The sequence below is a fragment of the Cyphomyrmex costatus genome, unplaced genomic scaffold (assembly GCF_001594065.2).
Source record: "Cyphomyrmex costatus isolate MS0001 unplaced genomic scaffold, Ccosl1.0 scaffold239, whole genome shotgun sequence".
Taxonomy (NCBI): Eukaryota; Metazoa; Arthropoda; class Insecta; order Hymenoptera; family Formicidae; genus Cyphomyrmex; species Cyphomyrmex costatus.
In genome coordinates this window covers 99,602-124,536 of record NW_017276466.1, presented here as the reverse complement: position 1 = coordinate 124,536, position 24,935 = coordinate 99,602, and the positions used below count along the sequence as shown (strand labels likewise).

The following is a 24,935-nucleotide window of genomic DNA, read 5'->3' as shown; positions in this document are numbered from 1 at the left end:
AAGAAAAAAAATAAAAAGAGCGAGAAGAGAGAAAGAAAAGGAAGAAAGAGAGACTAGAATGGAAAGAAGGAAGAAAGAGAGAAAAGGAAAGACTCGGAAAGAGAAGGAGGATACTAGTTACCGTCTACTTATACGTATTTATTTGCGACATAGAGCCGTAATCTTTATTCTTCCTTTTATAGCGAATGTATATTATACTCATGATTATCAAAGTACTTTTGAAAATACTGCTAAGTTATATATACTATTTCAAGAAAAAAAAAGTTTTTACGATTATTTAATTTTGTATCTTCTTTTTAATTCACCTTCCTTTTTTTCTTTTCGAATTTTGACGATACTAAGACATTTTCCTAATTTTTAAATAGTAAAATAATTTGGAATAATTTTTTGGAGAGAGAATGTTTTCTAATCATATCTTTTACAGTGAGGTTTTACTTATACGAATAAGCTAGTTATGTCGGGTTTAAATGTTGCAATTTTTTATATAACCGAAAACATTTTTTAAAACCACTTTAAAAGTAAAGACTTTAATGAGTCTCGAGAACCTACATACATGTTCCTTTAACGTCACAAAAAATATGTTCGTGTTATGATAAATTAATAGGCAATACGTTTTCCCTCAGGACGTAAGTAATAACAAATGTCCACTGCATTCAAAGCATTATCAGTTTATAGTACAGTAATAGCCCGCGATACATAATTATAATACATATGCACAAGACCATAAGTGTTTTTTCATCGACTGAGTCGCCGGTATGCGAAAGTCATTAAGCAAAAAGTGTTAAACAGACCTTGAAACGTATTCCGATCGTAAATTTAACGCTAATGAGAATATAAGAGTCTACGTCTTCTGTACTCGTAAATTATCTTCAAATATTAACTATAATTCATAAGCTAAACAGTGTCCTTTTAAGAACAAATTCTTTGGTCTTCTTAGGGAAGAGATCATCATTCACTGTATCATTGTCTATTCTTTTTTTGTATAATATATCTTTGAAATATTACGTATCAAATTGAAATTTTTTAACTACTTCTCGAAATTCAATTAATGAAAAAATCTCATTTTTTTCATTTATAACTACAAAATCGTTCGCTAAAAAGATAATTTTAAAGTCAGAGAAGCCATTATTAAATCCTGGTTCGCATATTCTATGTAGGAAGTGGTGACACATTTTAAAAGATGATTGCATAAATATTATATTCTACAATTGATTGAAGGAGAAATTAGAAACGCTTCCTGAAGTACTTAATCAAGATTAATGCGGAAGAAGACGAAAGTGAAAGCGAAGAACAAATAATACACTTGTACATCCGCAAATTCTCAATATCACTGCAAGTTCAATCTTTTAAACAATAATGTGCATTTATTCATTTTATCTTTTGATTCTCGAAAATGTCGAAAAATCATTAAATTAACATTTTGAAATGTTCGTAGAATGCAAATAATTGATAATAATTAAATACGCACAGATTAGAATTTTTTTACTATTTATATTCAATATTAAAGAGGAGTGCATTTTTATGTATGAAATATAGGTTCTCGAAGCAGGTGTGTTAACCCAGTCATTTCGTACTCCTTCACTCACATCTTCAATCAATCTTTTATAAAACCCGACGCATACATGGGACGCATACATGAGAGGGTCAGGATCAAATCCGGGACCTGTCGACTACTACTCGACCGCTTTCACACGAAGGCACGCGTCACCTTCACAATGCAAAGTAGTACTATATTTAACGTTAACGTGGCGTGGCAATGAAGTTCGGTGAATATTATGAAAAAATAAATATTTCTTAATTAATATACAAATAATTTTTATTGTACTTTAAAGCAATCCCCCTTCCGAGACTTCTGACAATGTTAATACAGTTTGCGAAAACTATGAAATTATCTTTGGATATCTCACCTTAAATTTTGTTGTCACAGTTCTACAAACAGAAAAATATTCTATATTGTTATGAAAAATGATTGTCTTTAATAAGGAATTTTTTTTTATAATAATCTTAAAATATGCTTATTGCAAATTTTAGAAAAACTTATTATTATATTATTATATATTCGAAACAAGTATTTATTTTCTTTCCAACAATATAAAATTGATCGAACAAGCGATTTTATAATAAGCAAATCAAATTTGTTTCATAATTAATAATCTTGATTGAAGTATTAAACTTGTTATAATGTAATTCAGAATATACTTTGAATAAATTTAACGCTTGTGAAATTTATAGTAGATTTGTGGATAAAACGTTTGAAATATCTGAAACAAGTAAGTTAATTATTACTAGCGTACAATTTTTTTGTATGTCCAAAGTATTTATAAATCGAGTGTCTTTCAATTATATCCTGCAGTTTAGGCTGTTTAAGAAACAAAAAGAAGTCTGCAGGGCAAGATCGGGGAGGAGATCCGAGACAAAGGCTCTCGAAGAGTGATTCAAAACAATAATGCAACGCTGACTCAAGAATTACCGTACACTTTGACTCAGACCTGTGTGACAAGACTCAAGGCGATATCTAAAGATTTTTCAGAACTTCCACAAGTTGTACAAATGTTGTCAGAGAAATGTATCGTCTATAAGGAGAATTACTTTTAAGGACAATAAAGGCCATTCAATTAAGCGGTGGTAAAAATGTGCTCGAATGTCATACCGCAGAGAAATAATGCAAAATGCTACACGAAAAAGGTTTTTGCAGCTAATCATAACTAGCGAAAAGATGAATCCGTTACGTACCTGCTAATCAGTTCCGTTAAAGATCATGATAAAAAGTTGACACTGGTAAAACACAGATAACCTTCGTTACGGAAAATTTTCGCACGCGCGTTTGTTAGCTATTATAGAAAATAATCCCGACTCTTTCATGAACGACTGTTAGTCTCCGGTGTGAACACGCACGTCGAAAATGAAAGCGGAAACGGGGGCGTATACGGTGTACAATACGTATAGCGTTTGCTCCGCTTGTATTGCGCTTACGTAAAAGAATTACTGCGCAGAGAGAGAGCGTTATTCATTTCCGCTACCGCGATCATTGTCGGATGATTGTCGTACAGTAAAAATGTATTGTCGGATATCGCGAAACATAGTGGCTGTGCCACTGGCAAACAATAGGAAAACATTCAATATAAATTCTATGCAAGTTTATAGAACATAATAGAAAGGAGAATGAACGTTAAGAATACATTACGTAATTTCTTTGCCACAAACGCGAATATCATATGGTACAATTAATTATATCACAAGGTCGACCAATTTTATTGACTTGTGAAGAGCGTTCCGATTCGAATCGATAAAATTGATCATTTTAATTTATAAATATGCAGCAGTCGCAAATTGATATGTAAGTGGAACATATGATGACCCTGAGAATAATTTAAAAAATAATGTATTCCGAAAAAAAATTCTCAACGTACATTTATATTTAACAAGTTTTGAAGCGATAAATTCTCTCTCTCTCTCTATCAATATTTTATTTACATTTTCCAAATATAAATAAGTTTACAACTTGAAATATTCTTTAAAAAAATAATTACAAGAAACTTTAATAAATTCTATGTTCTTTTAACGTAACAAAAATGTGTTCTTGTTAAGGATTAAAAATAATTGCCTTTTGCGAAGAGTTTCACGAAAAAAACGAAACGCAATATGTGTATCATATCGTCGATAACGTTTGATATTGTCCTCTTTCACATTATTAGTTTTAGGAGGGATGTGAAAGGAATGAGAAGACCTAAAGGAAAGAAACACAATTGTGACATTCTTCGGGTTTTTCTCATCTCCTTTATTTTACAAAACTGAAAAAAAGAAAACTTCTGCGAGAGTAACAAACTTTTGGCTTATGTGACTAGTTGTAATACTTAGCGGCAATACTAAATTAGTGCAGTGTAAGTATATACATTTGTGTTTACAGTGTCTGACTGCGGGAAACCACGCAGGCTCAGTTTACAGAGCGATTACAGCTTCGACGATAATTTTTATTCTAGTACAAGACTCCGTTGCGAAGTTGTTCCTACGTGATAAAGAAGAAACGTCAATTCTTTTTTTTTTTTTTAAATCTTTCGTTCGCACGGAGAGCGTCAAGCGAAGAATTAATACGACAAGAAAGGACAAAATACGCGAGTGAAATCGACAAATCTCGTCCTCGTAATTTCTCCGTTCATATATGCTGGGATTAATTGTTCTAATCGCTAAAGGTGTATACCAGAATTCAATAACAAGTTACGCGCACCGTTGGTCTTAACAAGCGCACATGAAATTTCGACATACACGAAAAACAACACACACGCTTTCATTCATCACACCCCGTATACATCGTCGATTCCCGATTACCGGAGTATACATCATACACGTCTCAAACAGAATAATGAATAATTTAACTTACGGTATATAGATGCGTAAATGTTAAACTACTTTAGGATATAATGTTTGTAGTCTCTCTCGTGGAAGACGCAGGTATGGCAGGATTTCTTTTTCCTTCCTTTTTTTTTATTTTTTCATATTTATTTATTTATTAGGAATAAATCTTTCTCTTCAGAGTACAGACTACGATCTTGGCTTTCCGTGAAAATAAGATGCCTCGCGAATAATTGCGTTTTCGTCGAATTGATTTTTACTTTTTATCATCTGCGAAAGGATGACTGACACTTTCATTGACAACCCGGACAACTAGTACGCGTATACCGGAAAGCCACGATGGCCTGCCATGTAAATGCAGCACGTTTACATATAAGGATATATGTAGAGAATAATGTATTTATTTATCGAAGAATATTTGTGATAATAGCGATGTATTTTACAGAACTGTGTCACTATCTCATTATTTCATACGTAACTTACTTGTCACTCTGCATTACTCTGCAATAATACGTTCAACTTGACTTCATTTCATTGATAAAATAACTCAATAGAAAACATTAACGCTCATTTGCTAAAAGCATTTTCGCTTTAAGAAAATAGTGACACAAATTTAACGTTCGGTTCAATCAAGTGTAAGAAAATCGAGTCGCATTCCGAACAGCACGAATTGTGCAGGAGTATTGTGAGAAGTAAGGGGGAGAAATATACAAACGGACACGCAATTGTAGTGTAAATCTTAATAAATAATTCATGCGAGAAATTACAAGGACGAAAGCTTGGATGCGTTTTACGCACAATTTTTCCTTCTTTCGCGATCGTCTTTATTTTCGTCGAGGAGATTCATCGTAAATCTTTGTCAACATTTAATGCAGGCAAGAAATCATCGTAAACTTCAAGCCCGTAAATCGAAAAATCGGACAGGTCCATAAATCAATTCGCAACCGCTTGTATGAGTCATTACTCGATTTAAAAATTATAAGCTGCGTATTTTTCCCTCTTTAGTGTACGAGAAGATGTTTTTCTATCTGCTCGCGAAATTTGCGCGCCTTAAATATTTTTTTCGTGATAAGAAGTCGAATAGCTCTTCTTATTCGTCGTTACGTTTTATGCGGATACATAATCATAAAGCGTGTAAATAAAAACAGATACTTACTTTTGCAACGAGATCACCGATTGTGTGGGCGCGCGACAGAAGTATTACAACATAAAAAAATATTATATGCGCAGGAAATATATATTGTCTCCCATATTTTAATATATTTTAATTCAAATGCCTTTGAGCACGAAGAGTAGCATCTGGCGATCGTAAAATTAATTTTCTTTTTACAACTTAGAACTAGATCTGCGGATCAAATCGGATTAATAATTCGATTAGTGAATTAATCTTATTCAAATACGAATTTTACACAATTACGTCCCTTTCGTCCTCGAATTTTACAAATGTAATTCTATTTAAAATTAATCTCTCTCTCTCTCTCTCTCTCTCTCTCTCTCTCTCTTTCATTCTCACACATTCTCTTATTCTCTCTCATGAAACTTCTTAAAGCCATCATATATATATTTAAAAAAAAAATAATATGCGTATACGTCGTGGAATATTTTTCTAACAATTAGCTTGCGTAACTTTAATAGCAAAAGAAGTAACCACAAAACATAATTAATTCGAAGAAATTCGCAGAGTTATATATCATGAGCTTTTGTGAGCAATGAGTTTTTCAGTGTCCCAGGAAACATTAATAGCGTAATTTAACTTTTCTCATATTCAACATTTTTTAACAATTTAAGCACCATTATTATCATTACACGATTTATGACGAAAGTTGAAATTAGTAGTGAAATCTTTTTTTCATATTAATCATAGACACCTCTTTAAATAAAAAATTGATTAATTTAAACAATTTGGAAATGAAGAACTGAGTAAATTAAATTTTTGTTGTTTTTTAAATTCATCTTTACTATAGAAATAACAATTTACTTTTAACAGAATTAATCGCATGATTTTAATGTGCAAAATAAATTTACAACTTTTGCTGTAAAATATAACAATAGCGTTTTTCTCTTTGATAATTAATTTACAATATACATACGATATTAACCTTCGGTGGTCACACACTTAAAAATTTCAAAATGGTCGCACATGGACCCCACAAAATAAAATCGTTGCTATCAAAAGATAGCTGTAACAACAAGTTGAACAAATTTCAGGACATTGTTTAAAGATCCAAAATTGTGATCCCATTATTGAACTTGCTAATTTCTAAATTTAAAGTACTTAAAAAATTTCATAAATGAAAAAAACATAGAAATATTTTAATCTGAAGCTACCCTGAGGTCCACTGGACTCCTAGTGACTACCGAAGATTAATTGAAGAGCCTTATAAAATCGTGTAATGATTTTTCCTCAGGTCGGTAATAAATATTACTAAACTTATTAGCGTGACGTTAGTAATCATCTTGTATAAGATTTACATCTTGTATGTCATTTGATCAGGACAACCTGTATGTCGATATTTTTCTCGCGAGTTTTGTGAACAGGCAATGTGATCAATGCGAGGAAGGAAAGGAAAGAAACCATCGAGGACGACGGCTAATTTAAAGCTAAAGTCTTCAGTATCAGTCCATTGGAGTTCTCATGCGTAAAAATTAGGTACATGGTGCACATGTGGTCATGCAGTCAGTACTGCAACTAGAATGGTAATTAACCGGAACTATTTCGGACTTTTCAGCTCGCGCAGTTTCCAAAAATTTCCAGCCGATCTAATTCCGACGGATACTACTTGTTACATATAATATATAACAGACCGTGTGAATGCAAGTATTGTTTCTTTCAAAACTTAATTTGTTTAAAATATTTCGATCAGATTGTTTTCTTAATCGAAACGCTTATAAATAAAATCTTGATATATTTAGTGATAATTCTGAACAAACAAAAAGTTTAATCGTTTGAAATTTATTTGAAAGAACATATCAAATTTTTAGAAAACTAATTGTAATTAATTGTAACATTTTGAATGCATTTATTTCCTTTTTTATGATTTTTCTGATGAATTATTGTACAGAAAATATATCATAAAAATTTGATTGATTTGACAAGACTGACATTCAGTGTTGTAATGGTAATAATATTCGCAATTCAACGACAATATAAACGCGACAATTCGCGTGCGTGTTATCCCGTTCAATTGCGAGGAAAATCGAACTCGTCGAAAATAGCAGTTGGAATTCTGGCAAGCCATAGATGTTAATGTTCGCCGAAATTACGCCATTCGAGAAATTCGGACGTGCCATGACAAGAATTAAATGTTCGATACGATGCGACGGGACCAACGACATACATACACGAATCGAGTATTGTATTCAGAAAACGAAGCCGACACTCCAGCCGGGTTTTAAAATTCAATGAAATTGTTTTCAGTTAGTATCTATATTCTTTTTACTCTTAGCACGAGCATCGTTCTATTCGGAATTGTTGTTCGTCAGTATTATAAGTCAAATTATGACTTGTTATAAATGCACAATCAGTACCAACTACTTAAAAAATGAGAGTATATAAAACAAATTTGGCAAATATACAGTATTGTAAAGAGAAAAAATAGGGAAAACGGGATGAGAGTATCAATTTGTTCGAACGGATTTTCACATCTTTGACTGCCAAGTTGATTTCAATATTGAGCTTAATAAATCTACATTATTTTAATACTATATTGTTTTCTGTCTTAATATAATTTATATTATTTCTTTAATGTCTTAAATATTTAGTAAAATTGTTTTTAATCGAGTAAATAAAACCGTTTTTTATGAGTGATCAGGCCTTTGCGGAAATTTATGCGTCACCCAGGTATAGGTGGTATGACAGTCAAAATGTGTTAAAACATATAAAAAAAGATATAAAAATGTAAAGAACATATATATTAATTTTCCCTAGTAGAAATTTATGAAGTTTGACCAAACACCTAGTGTAGTTACTATCTAATTACTATATCTAATATTACTGATTTTTCTTGATGTACAAAAATATTGCATAGCAACTGGATAAAATTAGTTAGGCAATTATTTAATTAGCGGCTTCGGCGCCAATATAAAATTGCTCATTAGATGGCGTCCCAAAATCAATTGCATAGCGAATGGAACGCTCGGTTACGCGACTGAGATAGTGAGGAATAGCTGCCATTTTCTTCGTCAAAGTACGCCTTTAATTTTAACTAATAAAGTTGTATCTTGCAGCAAATATTTTTTTATGTGTAAAATAGCCAACTTTTAGTAATAACAGTAAAGTTTGAACTATTAACTGATGTTTAGCTGATATTACCAAGTCCTTTTTTTTGCGTGTGGAACCATAAATCATGATGATACAAAGCGTGTAACTTCCTAATCTTTTTGAGTTGACAACTGTCAAGAATCTCGTCAATGACGAAATGCAGCAACATGAGCATGCTTATCTATTTATTGTCCTTTTACTGCTAAGTAATTGACATAAAATTTTGTTCTTTTTGAGCATTAACGTAGTTATTACACAGAAAAGAAGCAAAACATGGAATAAGCCAATAACCAATCGAATACCGCATTAAATTTCTACCAGGGTTTCTTTCTTATGTATCCCATTACTTCCCTATGTATTATCGATTGCACTGTATATTTACCGAGGACCTTAACAGGCTTAAAAGTAATGGCAGTTTGTTTATTGTACGTATGTCGTCGGACGAAATCGATTTCGTAAAGGACTCAAAGGATACAAAGTGAAGTTATAAAAATAAATTAGTCAATCTTTTTATAAATATACAAACAGTTTGTGTTGCAGCTATGGACTTTGTGTGTCAGCCTTACGTCATGGCGTTATTTATATTATATCTCGTTGTGCACGCATTATTTCCCGAAGCAAATAACACTTAAAAAAAAAAACACAGACTGAAGAACGGCGTTACTCCGCGATTCGCTCCGATTAATAGTGCGACTAATTGAGCTTAAAAAGCTATTATACGTTAATCATATATACTTAATTACATATGGTTAATTAACTAATCAATTAAAGTGCTGTACAAGTGTAACGATAGCGCGATACACCACGATATGGGGGAGCTACGAGGGTAAAGAAATGTCAATAAATACTCCTTAAATTACAAATCTTACGCGGTTCGGGGATTTCCTGGTGTATACTTAAAGGATAAGACGATGTCTTATGTGGCAATTATACAGATCGGATGTTCATACTCAAGCTCGTAACAACGCGTGTGTATACAATACAAGTGTACGTTAATACAGTAAACGTGCGCATTGTTAATATATTATCAATAATGTTAGTCGATTGGACCACCCGAGACTCGTAGTCGATTATTAGGTATGCAATATATTAATCGACTGTTAATTCTCTAACTAAAGGCTCCCTGAAACGCTGCCAGATCGCTAGGCAATTACATCAGCGAAACGGCCGAGTACGCCTGTTCCAGTCACAGCAGTTCTCAGGGAAAGAGAAACATGAATCGACGAGAATAAACGAACGAAAATGTTCCTCCTTTTCGCTCTCCTCTCCTTCTAGGGCTTCTCGTTGATGTTAACAGTCGCTCTCGATATTCGCACAAACTTCGAGGAAACCCGTGAAAGTCGGTTTTCCCCTCTCCTTCTTTCTCATCTCGCCTCGTAAGGCATATACTAAAATGGTCTACAAATTACGTATACTCATTTACTCGTCTAATCGACTAATCTATTCGTCTAACGTTCCTAGTTTCCTATGTACAGGCTTGCATTGACGCGGTGGTAAGGAGCTGAAATGCTTACGTTCCTTCCCCTTTTTTTTTATATATTTCAATGTAGAAAATATATAGGCCACAACGATATCGCGCTGCTCCTTTCGTCCGAGAGATACCGAGGGATATTTCAATGAAACCAATCGCGATGAGAAGCATTCTTTTCTACGCGCGATCTCATGATTATTGAGTAACTTCCTATTTTAAACTACAATTAACTGGAAAACATATGTCTCCGAGTATTTTATCTATGCTACAATTTTTGTGATACAAGGACAAGAAGCGGCGATACGTCCGTGGTGATTGCTTGGGCTCTGTAGCTCTGATTGCTTTGTAGCTCTTGATACTTATTTGGCTTCGCCATAATAAACGGCGGATCCGCGCATAAATAAATATTTCGCTTTATTACGACTAGCCGGGATCGAACAGAATGTTTTTACACGCTATCAGTGAAACGAAGCATGAAGCCGGAAAAATGTGTGTCTGAATAAATAAATATGTTTCGTGCGTAAAACACAGAGGATAATATTTGACATTCTCATTATATTCTCAATTAAATTATTAAAATTATAGAGGATATAACAACGTCCGTTTAATTAAATCGTTCGCGATTAGGGTTAAATTACCAGATCTGGCTTATCCGTAATTCTTAAACATTTTTGAAATTTTTTATTTATCATTAACACTATTTGCAATTTTTGTATGGCTTATCGTGTACGCCACAGTAAAATTTTTCTTATCATAAACACATAACAGTAAAATGTTGAGTAATTAATACGTTTTTTCTTGACGTTCATATATAATATATTAAAACAGATATATGAAAACAGGTGATATTTATGTTGTCGGACGTCCGACATTATTTCTAAACTACTTCAAATTCTCTATGCTTTATTATAATGTTGACGAAAAGATGAGATACGAAGAATACGAAATGTACCAGTGATGAGCAAAGATGTCCGGTTTATAGATGTGAGAACTGAAAGCTTGCTTGCGTCGCGACGCAATTTTTCATTAATTTAACTTCTTCAAACTTTATTGTTAATTATAACTTCATATTTTTTTTAAAGGAAAAGTACTGTTACATCTAAAATTTTATACACAATCATAAATAGAGATTATTAAACAAAAATCATACAATCATATTAATGAAACCAACAATTATAAGTTATTTATTATAAATTCTTCATATTTGAATCTCTAATATTAGAGTAATTTTTAAAATCTAAAAGCGAGACATATTTTTACTCTTTTCACTTCAACAAATATAAAAACATATATTTTAATAAAAATATTTATTCATTTATGACAATTATCATTTTCGATTGCCGAAATTCAGTTTGATACCACTGTGCGTCGTGCTTTTTTCCAGGAATCTGATCTAAGCTGGAGGGCAGTTCAATCTCACTATACTAGAACTAGACATTTTTGCTCTCGGTTGTACCTAGTTAATTATATTTTCATTTATCCTATTATTATTTTTGGTAGTTCAGCATTAAAAGATTATACATAATCTTTTAATTAGATAAGTCATTGTTGTTGCTATTTGATCAAATATAGTCCTAATTGTAATTTATTTCTTTTTAACATTTATATGTATAATGAGAATAGATGATATTTACGTTGAGTCTCTAAGGTACTCTATAATTTAAATTGTAATGCTGACCGCATGATAAGATATGAAAAGAATACGAAATATGGTTAACAAAGATATCCGGTTTAGATGTCGTGAGTAGAATTGCGAGCTTCTCTTGCGTCTCACTCAAGTATAATTAAATATTGAGTATAATTAACTAAGACTTTATCCTATGAATTGTGTGCTTTTTACTTTACGTTATTATTTGTTAAAGATTAATGATCATTCCAAATTTCATACGGTATTTTTTACAAGCGCATTTCGACAGCACCATGTCAAGCAAATAAGATAATTTATATTCCAGTTCAGCGATCGTTTCCTCGTTTTGATCATCGATTCAATGGCTCGGCCGTAATTCGTACAATTGTGGATGTTTCCGATCATACGTAACCATCGGAACGATTCGTGTTCAGATGTGATTATGGGAATTGGAATACGTATACAATATAATTTAACCGCGCTCTACAAGATTAACTAGGTGTGTGATTTGCTTGTCTTTAAACAAACGATGTAGCGACAAGCGGACGAGAAGTGCTGACGTGATCCTTAAATTGTCACGACTTCAATACGATGATTCATAATACGTTCTTACTATCAACGCGCCATTAGATTTCTTTCTTTTTTTCTTCTCTCTTCATTCGACACGCGTCGCCAGCCAGTCATGATTTTTGAGCAGCATCGATCGACTATGGGGCTGTTCTAAACGAGAAAAACGAGAAGTAATTTTGTGACGCGAGGCGTAGAATTTCAATGAATATCTGCTTAAACGAATGACTCACGAATATAAATAATCCAGCGATTCTTAAATATAGTTATAATGGCTAAACGCGCGCGTATCAAATTTTTCTAATACTCGGATATCGGTTTGAATTGTTGAAAAAAGACGCGTCTCTTATCGAGAAAAGATTTATTTGAGACTCTTCGTCCTCAATCGAGGCACTCCTTTTTTCCCGAAGGGGATCGATGCTCCCGTTCTGACCTTTCGAGACTTCCGGAGTAGTGAGTAACGGAATACTCGATAAATAGAATTCACTTCAGTGTACAATCTCGAAAAATCTCGAAAAATCTCGAAAAAAGTTCCGTACGATCGCGTGCATAGCACTTATTTAGGGCAACGAAAGTAGTAATTTTAGTTATATTCGCACGTAATTTCTCATCCGAGCTCTAATATTTTTGTCCGCCTTGATCAACCCACACAGCATGAAATATTACAGAAATGTTTTCAAAATATTTCATCGCAAGATTTGAAATATTATTTTTCAGAAAAATTTTTCAAGAATCTTTCTAAAATATAAATCTGTTAAGAAAATGAGAGGTTTTGAAATATTATTCGTTTTAAAATATTTGTATAATATTTGTGCAATATATTTGTGAAATATTTTAATGCAATATTTTAAAATGTTTTACGTGACTAACTTTCATTTGATTTATACCATACAGCTGGCAGTATCTCAAAAATGCATTCAACATAGTTCTCTCATGTAAGTTCTTCTATGATATTGCTTTTTTGTTTATTTAATTATTGATATAATATTGTGTTATTTAGTAAACCTGACAATTTGATGACTGTTTTGGACAAAGTATGTGCAAGGCAATGTGTTTCATAAAAACAAGATTCTAACATGTTCTTAAACTTTTGATTGCAAAAATTCAACTTAATTTATTGACGCAGATTAATATTTTAGATTGACTTAATTATTATATGTATTATGTGTAAATTGAATGTTTAATTGCGTTAATTATATTACTATATACTGAAAAGACCTCGAATCGCGTGGATTGAAACGTAAACCATATGTTTTTATTATTGTATCGTATGAATTAATTTACACATTTCCTGGTATTGACTCTCAATGGTGTTTATAATTTATTGATTTAAAATGTTTCACAAATATTTACAAAATTTATGAAATATTTTATTGAAATATTTCACAAATATTTACAAAATTTATGAAATATTTAAAAAACTATTTATACATATCTTATGCGGTATGAGAAGGCGATAATTATATATATATTCCTGCAGAAAAGTTTCTGATTGAAAATGAACGAACTAGTATTATTAGATTCTGATCATATTAATCAGAATTCCGGTCATCATAGTTGGACATTCGGATGAACTAGAATGCTGATCGATGATCAGGATCTACTGGTTCATCCATTTTTAATCAGAAATTTTCCTCAATGTGCCCGAGCGCGAATACAATAAACTTCGAACTTCGGACCATTATTTATCCAGGTCAGTGCGTCCCTTGCTCTACGAGAATCTGATATTCGATAAAATGGTTTCGCGAGACTCCATCGAATCAAGTAGCTCCCTTTGAACCGTCGCTTGAAACATCTCAACTGGAATCAAACTTATCGGTCGCGATGCATAACATTATAAAAAGAACAACGACGAAGAAAAAAACAACGAAAAGTTACTTTTGCGCTTCTCTAATATTACTACTGTATCGTGACGTGTCAAGGAAACGCATGCTTTTTCTTTGCGGAAAGAAGGCAGGCACCTGATGCAGTGATATCCTATTTCCTAAGACCCTGATTATGGTGTGCCTTCGGTAGTGAGAGCTTCGTGGAGAAAGCAGTTGGTGCTAAGAGTGTGTATGTGTTACGACGTAGTACGACGCGTTTTGCTATCTCAAAGGAAAAGCGAATCTAAGTCTAAGAGCATACAGAATATAAAATATAATCTCTAATAGGAATAAATATATATATGTATATATATCTAATATATATATATATTATTTTTATAGTGACGCTGCGATAGGAATATAATTGTTACGAGGGTATTGATAAAATGTAAACGTCTCTAAGTATTTAAAATAGTATATATATATATATATACATATATCTATACATGTGTGTGTATAGTATAAATAATTCTCCCGTATCGAGAAATGTGATAGAGAGTGATCATAGTTACATCTAAACGATGTGGGTAACGCGTCGTACCGTCGTTTAAGGGTTATTTCAGCCACTCGGACGAAAGCTTGAAATGAACGTTGAGAGCCTGAGCTTCTACATTACGACTATGTTAAACTTTACAGTCATCTAAACTTTATTTACGTCGTCAACGGTACCTGCCACTACTCTCGTAATGCATGGTGAAGTATTATTGTGACGAAAATGTGCTAATTGTATTGCTATAGTGAATTGCCGCGCGGTTTTCTCTCCTGATGCGTGTGTAGCTAAGTCGAAAAAATATATATGTATAAACATATTACAATATATACACTTATATTTAAATATATTGCATATATTTACAATACGCGTGCTCAGCATGTAGGAACAAGCATATGAACAGTAGATAAGGTTCTGGTAGAATAGATTCTGGTAATTCGAGTCATTTTCAAAGATTTCCCAAAGAGCGAATGTTAATTCATGCCTCTGCTCGAGATAGGACGCGACGTTAATCGCAGATTACGTTATATTTCTACATAAGCAAACTTTATCTGTGCGAAAAGCTGCGCGAACTCCGCATGGAATTACAGGGACCGTTCATTTCTATTTCCATACCAATCTCGCTTATGCACGCGTCTCAGAAATGATAGTTTATGAATCAGAAACGCGAGTTTATACGTGGTTTTAATAATTTTCAATTTTACTATATTATGAAAAAACATTTGCTACACGTTCTATTTTTTAAATATCGGTGAAAGAGTTAAATGAGCAAGTAGAGTATGACGTAAAATCGGATATTCTACTCCTCTTTCTACTACAAGCCGATTTGCCTGTCACGCCGGACAAAGAGATTCAACTGACATTATATCACGCGACTTTAACGTCTGGACATTCCTATAGAAACCATAATCTGAAATACGAAGTTCGGGATTACTCGGGGAAGGACTGATCCAAGCTACGCAATTAAGCCGATCGTTATTACACTAATTACTGTACACTCAGTCCTTGCTGCGCGCGACCCATTATTACTCGGACGAAGGGGTAACGAAACAGTTAGAAAGCCTATTTGCAAACTCAATCCGGGAGAAATTCGTACCGCGGAACTCCCCGGATATATTAGAGTCTCTTCAAAGTTTCGCGACGTACAATCCGCTTCTGGTTGGTCAATACAAGTCGCAACTATATCAGAAATTGGACCGATCACGTCTACATTTTCCGAAACGTATTTTATGTCTTGAGAATGTTATCATATCAAAATACTTTGGATCTACCATATTTTACATTTAGCACTTTCTCTTTTAACCAATGCTACCGATGTGTGTGTCCCTTTTTATTTCTTTCTCTTTCTCTTCAATAATAATTTCTCTTTTACTATCGAGACGCGATTTTTCTAAATGGTGCATTCGCCCGGACTCTCTCGTTACTCTGCGGCACGTCTTTCATTACTATGAAATACCGGAAGATTGGCTGCTCCCTTGCCAGGACAACGAGATAACTTTTATACTATACAGCCACCTAGCAACGCGAATACGATATATATCTTTAAAAAATTCGATTATACTTTCTTTTGTCAAAAGCACTTCTCTATTATTTCTATATACGCGACATGCTCTTTTTCTGTTTTCCTCTCCGAATCTGCAGAAATGAATAAATTCTATCAAACTGGAACGAATCTTGCATCTCGAGGATGTTCAAAATATTTGTACTACAAGGCACGAAAGAAAATTAAAATTCTCGTTTAAATAGAAATGCTCGCGATATGGATAGTGATACATAAATATTAATTCTGTTAAGCTTTTTTTTTTAACTATTTTAATTACTTTTCGTACAATAGAAGATATTTTATCGTATTTTTTTTTTTTTAATTTGAAGTGCAATATTCAAGCAAATCTGATTCAAATAGTATTATTTATTTATATCCGTTTCATTCGATAAACTTGTGAATCGTGTATTTGGCTTACCGTTCTTACACATTACCGAGAAATTTGTTTGTCGAATCTCAAGACGGGTTTCACGCGAATGAATGCATCACACATTCCATAATCTTAACTGATCTCCATTCAAAATCGTTCGTATTTTAAAATGCGAAATCGTAGCGAGATTTAAGTTGAAATGAAAGCAAACATAAACGCGATTAGATACAAAATGTTTTACGTTTGAAACAGTAATAATATTGACTTATGATGAATAGGGCAAACAAAGGAAAAATACAAAGATGAAAACCGAGAAGTACAGAGTAGGAATATCTTGACGATTGACAAGACCCGTCCCAGGGATCTCAATGTATTGCGTTTGTATATCACCTAGTTTGTCGTTACTACCTATTGATTGTTTATGTCACTCGATTCCGTAAAATCCGAGACTGAAACGTCAATATCTACAATTCTGTACCGTGCAGGAAACTGAAACGTGATCAGACTTGTAGACCCCTAATTTGCACCCATTAGTCTTCCCCCTTTCTTATCCGTCACATTTACTTTATTGTGAAAATTGTGGATCGTGGATTGTAGACACGCTCTTATTGCAATAATTTACCTACGAGGTACCCGCAACTCTTGAAGAAGAGACTTATGACTTTATTTACATGCGAGGGTGAAGTTTGTCTTTTTCAAAATATACACACATACACACAACACACACACACACACACACACACACACACACACATTCTCTCTCTCTTTCATCTATCTTTCTCTCCCAATATAAATTATTACGTAATATAGGACTATGCGCAGCGTATATTGCATCCAGTTCTATTTATTTTAACTTATTATACGAACTGCGAGTTAGAGTTAATTATTTACAACCTTGAGATTACGCTGTAACATATCGTGCTACAGGTGTGTACACATGTGACAAGGAACTCTGGTTTATAAAAATCATTCTTCCGCTGTGTGTCTCGAATGATCCTGAAACAACATTTCCCGAATTCGAAATGATACGAAACGACGTCTCTTATAAACTCTTCTGAATATTTTCATTTGAATTTTTTTATTATACATCAATTAAATAACAAGAATAAATGCGGAAATTCTACTAAAAGTGACGTTTAATGATATTCTTTTCAATCAAAAAGAGGAAAAAATTCCAATTTTTATTTTTATTAGAATTGTTTAATATCAAAAGTGAAAAAAAATCAAATTTTTGTCAATATTGTTGATTTTGTAAATACTGTTAATGCTTGAGTAAGATTCGAGAATAGTTGCTTCAGGACTAGCTTATATGCCCATGCGAAAGACAAAAAAAAATAATCCCGAAAGGAATGAACAGTTGATACATTGCAGAAAGAACTTCGGGCGTGTTTAGGAAAAAAAAAACACGGATCTATGAAGCCACGGCTTTCGATTATGAAACACTACGCGTCTACAATTATTTACCTAATTGTTCAATAGCTTAATTTCTATTACGAACACCATCTTTTCCATATACCGTCGCTACGATGCGCGCAGCGATGCCTTCTGCATTGCTATCCACCGTCAAGATCTGATTACGTTTAATCCGTAACAAGAGAAGGACACGAAACACTTGTCGCCACGCCAGCGAACGAACGAACGAACGAACGAACGAGCGGCAAGTGAGCGAACGAGCGTGCGAGCAACTTGGTAACATCTTTATATATTTTCGTCCGACAGCCTCGTCAGACTGCTCGCGTATTGCCCTGAGTATTGTTTGTACGTTAATATCTACATGTCCTTCCGCGGAGATTTTATGATCAAAGACGGTTTCAAACAGTTACATCTCGTTTCGTTGAGTTTTCCCGCTCAACGATATACCAACTAATCTCATCGATCGAGTGGAACATCCTCGAAGTTCGTTACATTACCGAAGTGCTGGAAGCCGTTCTTGAAGATCCGTCCCCGGCTGGTGCCCGCCTTCATCTGATCGAGCAACGTCACGTTGTCCTCGAAGTCCTTCACCCATCTAGCGGTCTCGTGGCCCCAATGAAATCGAATCGGCGCGGCATTGTGATAGACCTTCTTGATACCGAGGCTACGTATCTCGATGCCCTCGTCGGAGTGGTAAAACGACTTCTCACAGAAGTCCTGGCCCAGGAACGGTTCCAGCTCGGAAACAATCTCCATGAAGGTCGGACGTTCGCTAGGCCGCCACTTGAAGCACTTCTCCATGATCTTCTGTATGGTTTCGGGACAGTTTCGCGGTATGTTCAACATACCTTTGCGTAACACATGATGCAGCACCTCCTCGTTCGAGAAACCTTGATACGGTATCTCGGCGAGAGTGAGTATCTCGTAGAGCACGACACCAAATGACCACACATCCGAATCAGATGTGAATACACCATCGGAAAGATTCTCCGGCGCCATCCAGCGTATCGGCAGCAAGCCCTTCTTGCCAATCTTATAGTAATCGGTTTCGTAAATATCTCTCGCCATGCCAAAGTCGCCGATCTTGCAGACCAGGTCTTTGGACACCATGCAATTGCGGGCGGCCAAATCACGGTGCACGAATTTTTTTGACTCTAGGTAGGCCATACCATCGGCGATTTCCGCGGCCATTCTCATTATCCTGGACGCGTTTGGCACCATTTGAGTGTCACGTATCCTACGCAGGTACGTCTTTAGATCACCATTCTCCATAAGCTCCATGATAACGAATGGCGGATTGCCCATGGAAACTACGCCTAGCAACTTGATGATATGCCATGTCGAAAAGTTCTTCATGACTGAGGCCTCGTTCAGGAACTCGTTCTTTTCTCGCTGGCTGGCGGTTTCAGAGATCGTTTTAATAGCTACCTGTCCGGTGCCGTCCAGATATCCTCGGTATACCATGCCGAAATTACCCAGACCGAGCTCCTCCAAGATCTCGACGTTCTCTCGAGGTACTTCCCAGCTATCAACGACATACTTAGTCTCGATATAATCTGGATTCACGCTGGCTATCAATCGCTCCTGTGTCCTCTTCTTTTGGTGGCTTCTAATAAGGAATATTATCGAGGTCACCGTGATGATTAAAACAGCTAGAGTCAACAGCGTTGCCATCATTATTCGATTGTTATCCGATAAACCGACTGAGAAGTAGACTATATTGGTGAAGATACCGTCACCCGCTAGCGATGTGGAACGTATTCTCAGGCTGTATCTACCCGGACTAAGATTTCTGATGTAATGATTGATATACTTTTCCCTGTGCCCAATGTATGGTATACACTCGGTACTCTTTTTCGCATCTTTTACGTCCATATTTGTGTACTCGATGGTATACGAGACAGTGAATGCATTTGGATCTTTGACTGATTCCCAGACGACTTCGATTATCGTATCGTTAGTCACATGGACTTTTACGTTGTAAACATCGTCCGCGTTTGGTCGTTTTAACGTCCGAACGTTCGCATATTGAATTGTTGAGCACATTGGTGCGTCGCTGTCTTTGACACCACACGCAGCAATTGTGATGGTGTATAAAGAATAATGGCGCAAATTCTTTAAAAGATATGAAGTATTTTGCGCACTTACGTTGTATATATACATCTGATCATTCAACTGGCTACTTGTGATGCTGCTACCAGCGTTAACCGAAACACCTGTCGCAGTTTTCTGCCCTTCCTGCGTTAAAGTGGATAAATTGTTCGTTACATCATAAAATTTACTTTCCGGCGAATTGTAGTCATTAAAAACGCAGTAATCCTTCCAGCCGGGCGATAAAGGGCTGATAGTCATATTCTTGTGACAGAATATCTCAAACTGTTTAGAAGTCTTTGCGTCTTTGAAACAGCAGGAATTAGGATTCGAGATCAGCGACGTCTTAATTGTTACTTCGTGTATCTCCTTGGCTTCGTTGACCAAAGCATCGACGCAGTAATCCCTCGAGGCGATTAGTTCCTTATCGTCCAGTCGAATCGTGCTGGAGATCATATAGTAGCCTATAGGACCGTTCGAATATACCGGTGGACTCCATTTCAGTAGAATTTCGCTGTCGCTTATTGCGATCGAGCTCACGTTTGTCGGCACCGAAGGTATCGCGCTCTTCGTTCGGAAAAAGATAATTTTCGACTGACCCACCGGAGTTACGAAGGAACTTGAAGAATTCTTTTTGTTTCTTGTTGTAAATGTTTTCACATACGCGGCATATTTCGTGTACGGTTTCAAGTTCGTGATATACTTCGAAACGGTTGAATTCCAACTCGGTATACCGACATCCACGATCTGCCACGTGTTATTACCGCAAGCGTTCGACTCGTACGATATGTTTTCATTCTCGGTCTCTATGTAATTTAGCAGATAGTTAAGCAGCTGTTGGCCCTCTGGCGGTTTATAGCTGTCCCAACTCAGAATGACGTGATCTGCATCTCGCTTTTTCACCGTGATGTTTATGTTAACGATATTGCAAGCAACTTTGTCACCATTTGATTCTGGTTGAACCTCAAGATCCGTGAAGTTAGTGATATTCACCATTTTACCGAACTGCTCTATTTTGGAGAGACAGAGCTTGGGATTGTAATGAAAAAACAGCCTGCCGGTTTCTATCATTATCTTTTGGGATAGTGGGAAGAGATAGGAGAGATTCGGATTATCCAGAACCACAAAACTTGCGTTATTGATGTCTAAATTTTCACCCTTGATCACTTTCAACTTCTTGAAGAAGTTTAGCGATGTAATCGGAAAAGAATGCGTTATCTTCAGATACTCGGTTATCTCCTCGATTAAACCGAATGCATCCGCCAATTCGTTCATTATATTTGGATTACCATTTCTAATTTGAAACTCCAGAGCCCCCTTCACTACCGTTATACCGCGAAAACTTTGAGCATCCGAAATATGGCGTATAATAGCACCTTTTGCGATTTTACGGCACTGTCCTTTGCAAACCCGACAATTTGTTACCTGTAATACAAAATAAAAGAATAAAGAAAAAGAACCAATAACAAGGATACGGATGATATATGTGTAATGCACATTTCACGCAGTGAAACGCATAAAGCTTAGCGTACATTTTTATCATCGATGTAATCTTCGAAACCATCAGGACACTGAGTGACACAGGAATTATTGAAAGGTCGCCATATCTGTATCTCCTCCAATTTAGAAAATCTTCTGATATGATTCATGTTTTGGCATTCGTCCTTGCTAATGCATCGTCTCGAGAGATATGCGTATCTATGAACAGAAAACTATTATTACAGCAGAATAGGGATCCTTCTACAGATAAAATATAGCATGTTTATCGCCAGACATTATGCACCAAAAACTTCAATACGCCTAAAACACAATGTGCAACAACAAATTTCAAGATATATGCAAGGCATCTTGTTTGAGAATTCAAAATTTTATTTAGCGCACGTCTTCTTTTTCTAATTTCTTAATTTTCAGCATTACATGTTTCGAAAACTTCAATTTTAAATAAAACTTACTTTAACACAATTTTAACTTTTTAATATGTATCAAGTTTAAAATTGAATATGAAGAAACTGTAAAAATAGCGATCCCATGGAGTAAATGTTTGTCAAGAAAAACGTAGAAATTCAGCTTATTAAAATCTCGATAAAAATTGGTAATTTTTTCTTGAAATAATTTCCATAATTTAAATCAAGCAATTTCAGTTTTAAACTACACAACTTCATTATTCATATCGTATTTATATGCAAGGTAAGAGAAGTACAGTAAAAGTTTAATTTCCTTTTTTACGCTATTTGCATTTTCACAAAAATTACTCACAAATTTGGGGGACAGCTTTCAATGCATCTTCCCTCGTGTCGATAATGTTTACACACGTAACATTCGGTATCACTTGGACCGTAACATTCTCCGAGACATTGTTCATGACACCTCGGCCTCTCTAATTTTTGGCAACGCTGAGCAGTCCAGCAGTAACTGCCAGGACATTGAGAGCATCCTGCGAAATGTTATTTTTAAAGGAATATTACTTCTTACGTTAATCATCTTCCTAATTCTCTGAGAAATAACTCGTATCGTTGTACGCTTTAAATCTTTATTATCGAAAATCTTTATAATTAGAAAATGTTTATATTTCGATTTAAGACTTGTATCCATCACCTTTCACGTGATGCGGGCAACTTTGTTCGTTTCTGTTATCTTTGATGAAGTTCTCGCCAGCCGAAACGATGAGGCTCCAATTCACGGTATTTGTAAAACAGAGAGCGGGATTCTTCTCTATGCGCACGCCACCCCGGGATATCTTTGTCAGGTTGATGAGGCCGATCTACGAAAAAGTTCCGCAGAGATTAGCTGTGGAATTACGAGTCAAAGGTCGAATGGCTGGTTAATTTGATTGACTGATTAATATCACTTGACCTGAACATTTGACCGAGCCCTAAGGCATACTGGGCTATATACTTTCAAACTAAGACTCGACTTAATTCGGCGTGGGAATGAACGATTGAGATATGGAATGTACGTGACGACAGTTATGTGTACGTGGATAAAAATCCTTTATAGCGGTCGGACGATATGAAAGTTGTGCTCGTATAATATTGTTTATTTTAACATGTTGACATTAGATTCGACGACCTCATAACTGCATATCAAAAAATTCTTGATCTTTCTACTAGATATTTTATAAATTTTCTTTTTATTAAACGATTCAATAAAAATACAACAGTCTTAAATCCACCACTTGGATGAAAGTTGACGTCTTTGAGATAACATTAAAGTTATACGCGGACCGTTATGACCTAATTAAAACTCCACTTGGAATAACTTTATTATTCGAAAAAATAGAGCGCAAAGATAAGGTAATGAGATTAAGAATAAGAAGATGAAGAAACAAGAAATCGAGTAGAAAGGTCTACACGATTTTTACCTCCTGCATGCTCTTCATTTCATAAATCATGAAGGCGTAGTCCGTAAGGAGTATGTCGCCCCTGATGACTTCGAGATTCGGGAAGAGTTTGCTGAGACTTCTTAGACCTTCCACGCGATATAAAAGAAAATAACCAGTGATTTCTCTTAGCTCCGGGAAGCTAACGTTCTCGAAATCCGCCTCGGTGTTGTTTTCGATCAATACGATTTGCAGAAAGCCCTCGATCACACGACAGTCTTTCAATACCGCGAAAGTGTCAACACTGTTTCTGATATCTATGCTCTGACAGATACCGTCTCCGATTGTCATATTCTTGTGCCTTCGTCCCTTCTCTCGTCCTACCTCTTCGCTCGATTTTGTATGCGATTTAGGCAGATTCGACGATTGACTAGACTGCTGACTGCTTTTCGACCCGATATCCGTAGATCTGAAACAATTCGGTTTTTTATTAATTTGTTTTACCGCTCAAATATTGACCGAATTCTTCCAGAGCGAGATAGTTTTCAATTGTTTTTCTGAGGAATTTAAAAAGAGTTTGTTAACGCACAAACAAATTTATTGATCCTTTTTTTCTTTTTTACAAGTATTATATTTCACGCGCTTTCAAAAATTCAAACAATCTCGAATCGTCAAAATATTCGATAGAAATGTTCCCTGAAATTAGCGTCAGAAACCGATAATTTCTTTTTCAATGACTTTAATCGTTAATTGATTCAATACAAAACAATCTTCATTCAACGAAAATAAAACAGAGTTTTTCTTTTTCACTTAGCATTCAAGTGTCTCCTCACTCGGAAAATATTCAAATAGAAATACGCTTCGCAAAGTTAAAAGGACCACTTGCATTTAAATTATACCCTTTGTACATAGTATCACGAATTATTCGTTCGGTAAAATAAAATTAGTAAAAGGCAATTAAAAGCCACTAATAACTCTAAGAAGATTAAAGGGAATTTTAACGGCGTATAGAGACGTCGTAATCCCGGCCGACGATACCTGTGATAATCAGTTTCAGGGGACTAATTGGTGAAAATAAAGTCATTTTAGTTAGTACTTATGTTCGAATAAACGTCAGAGCGCGACAGCAGTTATACCTCAAGTTTATCGCTTGAAACGCTTCGAGGAGGTAATCAGCAATTTCCGCACGCGTGGACGCCTTCCGCGTTTCGAAAATTTGCGGACGGATATCACGTACCTCTCCAATTACGAAAGAATTTGCTGATATACCGAGTAAATGTGAGCAAAAATTCAGTTTACGCAAAAGATCAAGTAATTTGTTCATAAGTAAAACTGTTTATTCAATCGATTTCCCAATAAGCTCCACTCTTTTCTAAAATATTTTGTCAACATTCTTTATCGATAAACTTGTGTATATTACATTTAAAAGGGATGTTTTTCTATAAAATATAAGAGTATCAAATAAATGTATCGATACATTCATGTATTTGATGTACTAAATTTATAGAATATCGAATTTAATATCTTTATATATATGTATATATATATATATATATATATATATATAT

At 34.9% G+C, this 24,935-nt stretch overlaps 1 protein-coding gene across 1 annotated transcript in view; it reads right to left on the bottom strand.

Annotated features, from left to right (window-relative positions):
- Positions 1–18,413: 18,413 nt before the first annotated feature.
- LOC108774170 (insulin receptor) overlaps positions 18,414–24,935 on the bottom strand; it is a 7,119-nt gene continuing 597 nt past the window's right edge. Inside the window, exons 2-6 of the mRNA XM_018540210.1 lie at positions 23,410–23,836; positions 22,644–22,809; positions 22,305–22,482; positions 21,581–21,746; positions 18,414–21,473 (exon numbers count right to left, since the gene is read on the bottom strand). Of these exons, the coding sequence (XP_018395712.1) occupies positions 18,414–21,473; positions 21,581–21,746; positions 22,305–22,482; positions 22,644–22,809; positions 23,410–23,836 (3,997 nt within the window). The remainder of the gene's footprint in view (positions 21,474–21,580; positions 21,747–22,304; positions 22,483–22,643; positions 22,810–23,409; positions 23,837–24,935) is intronic.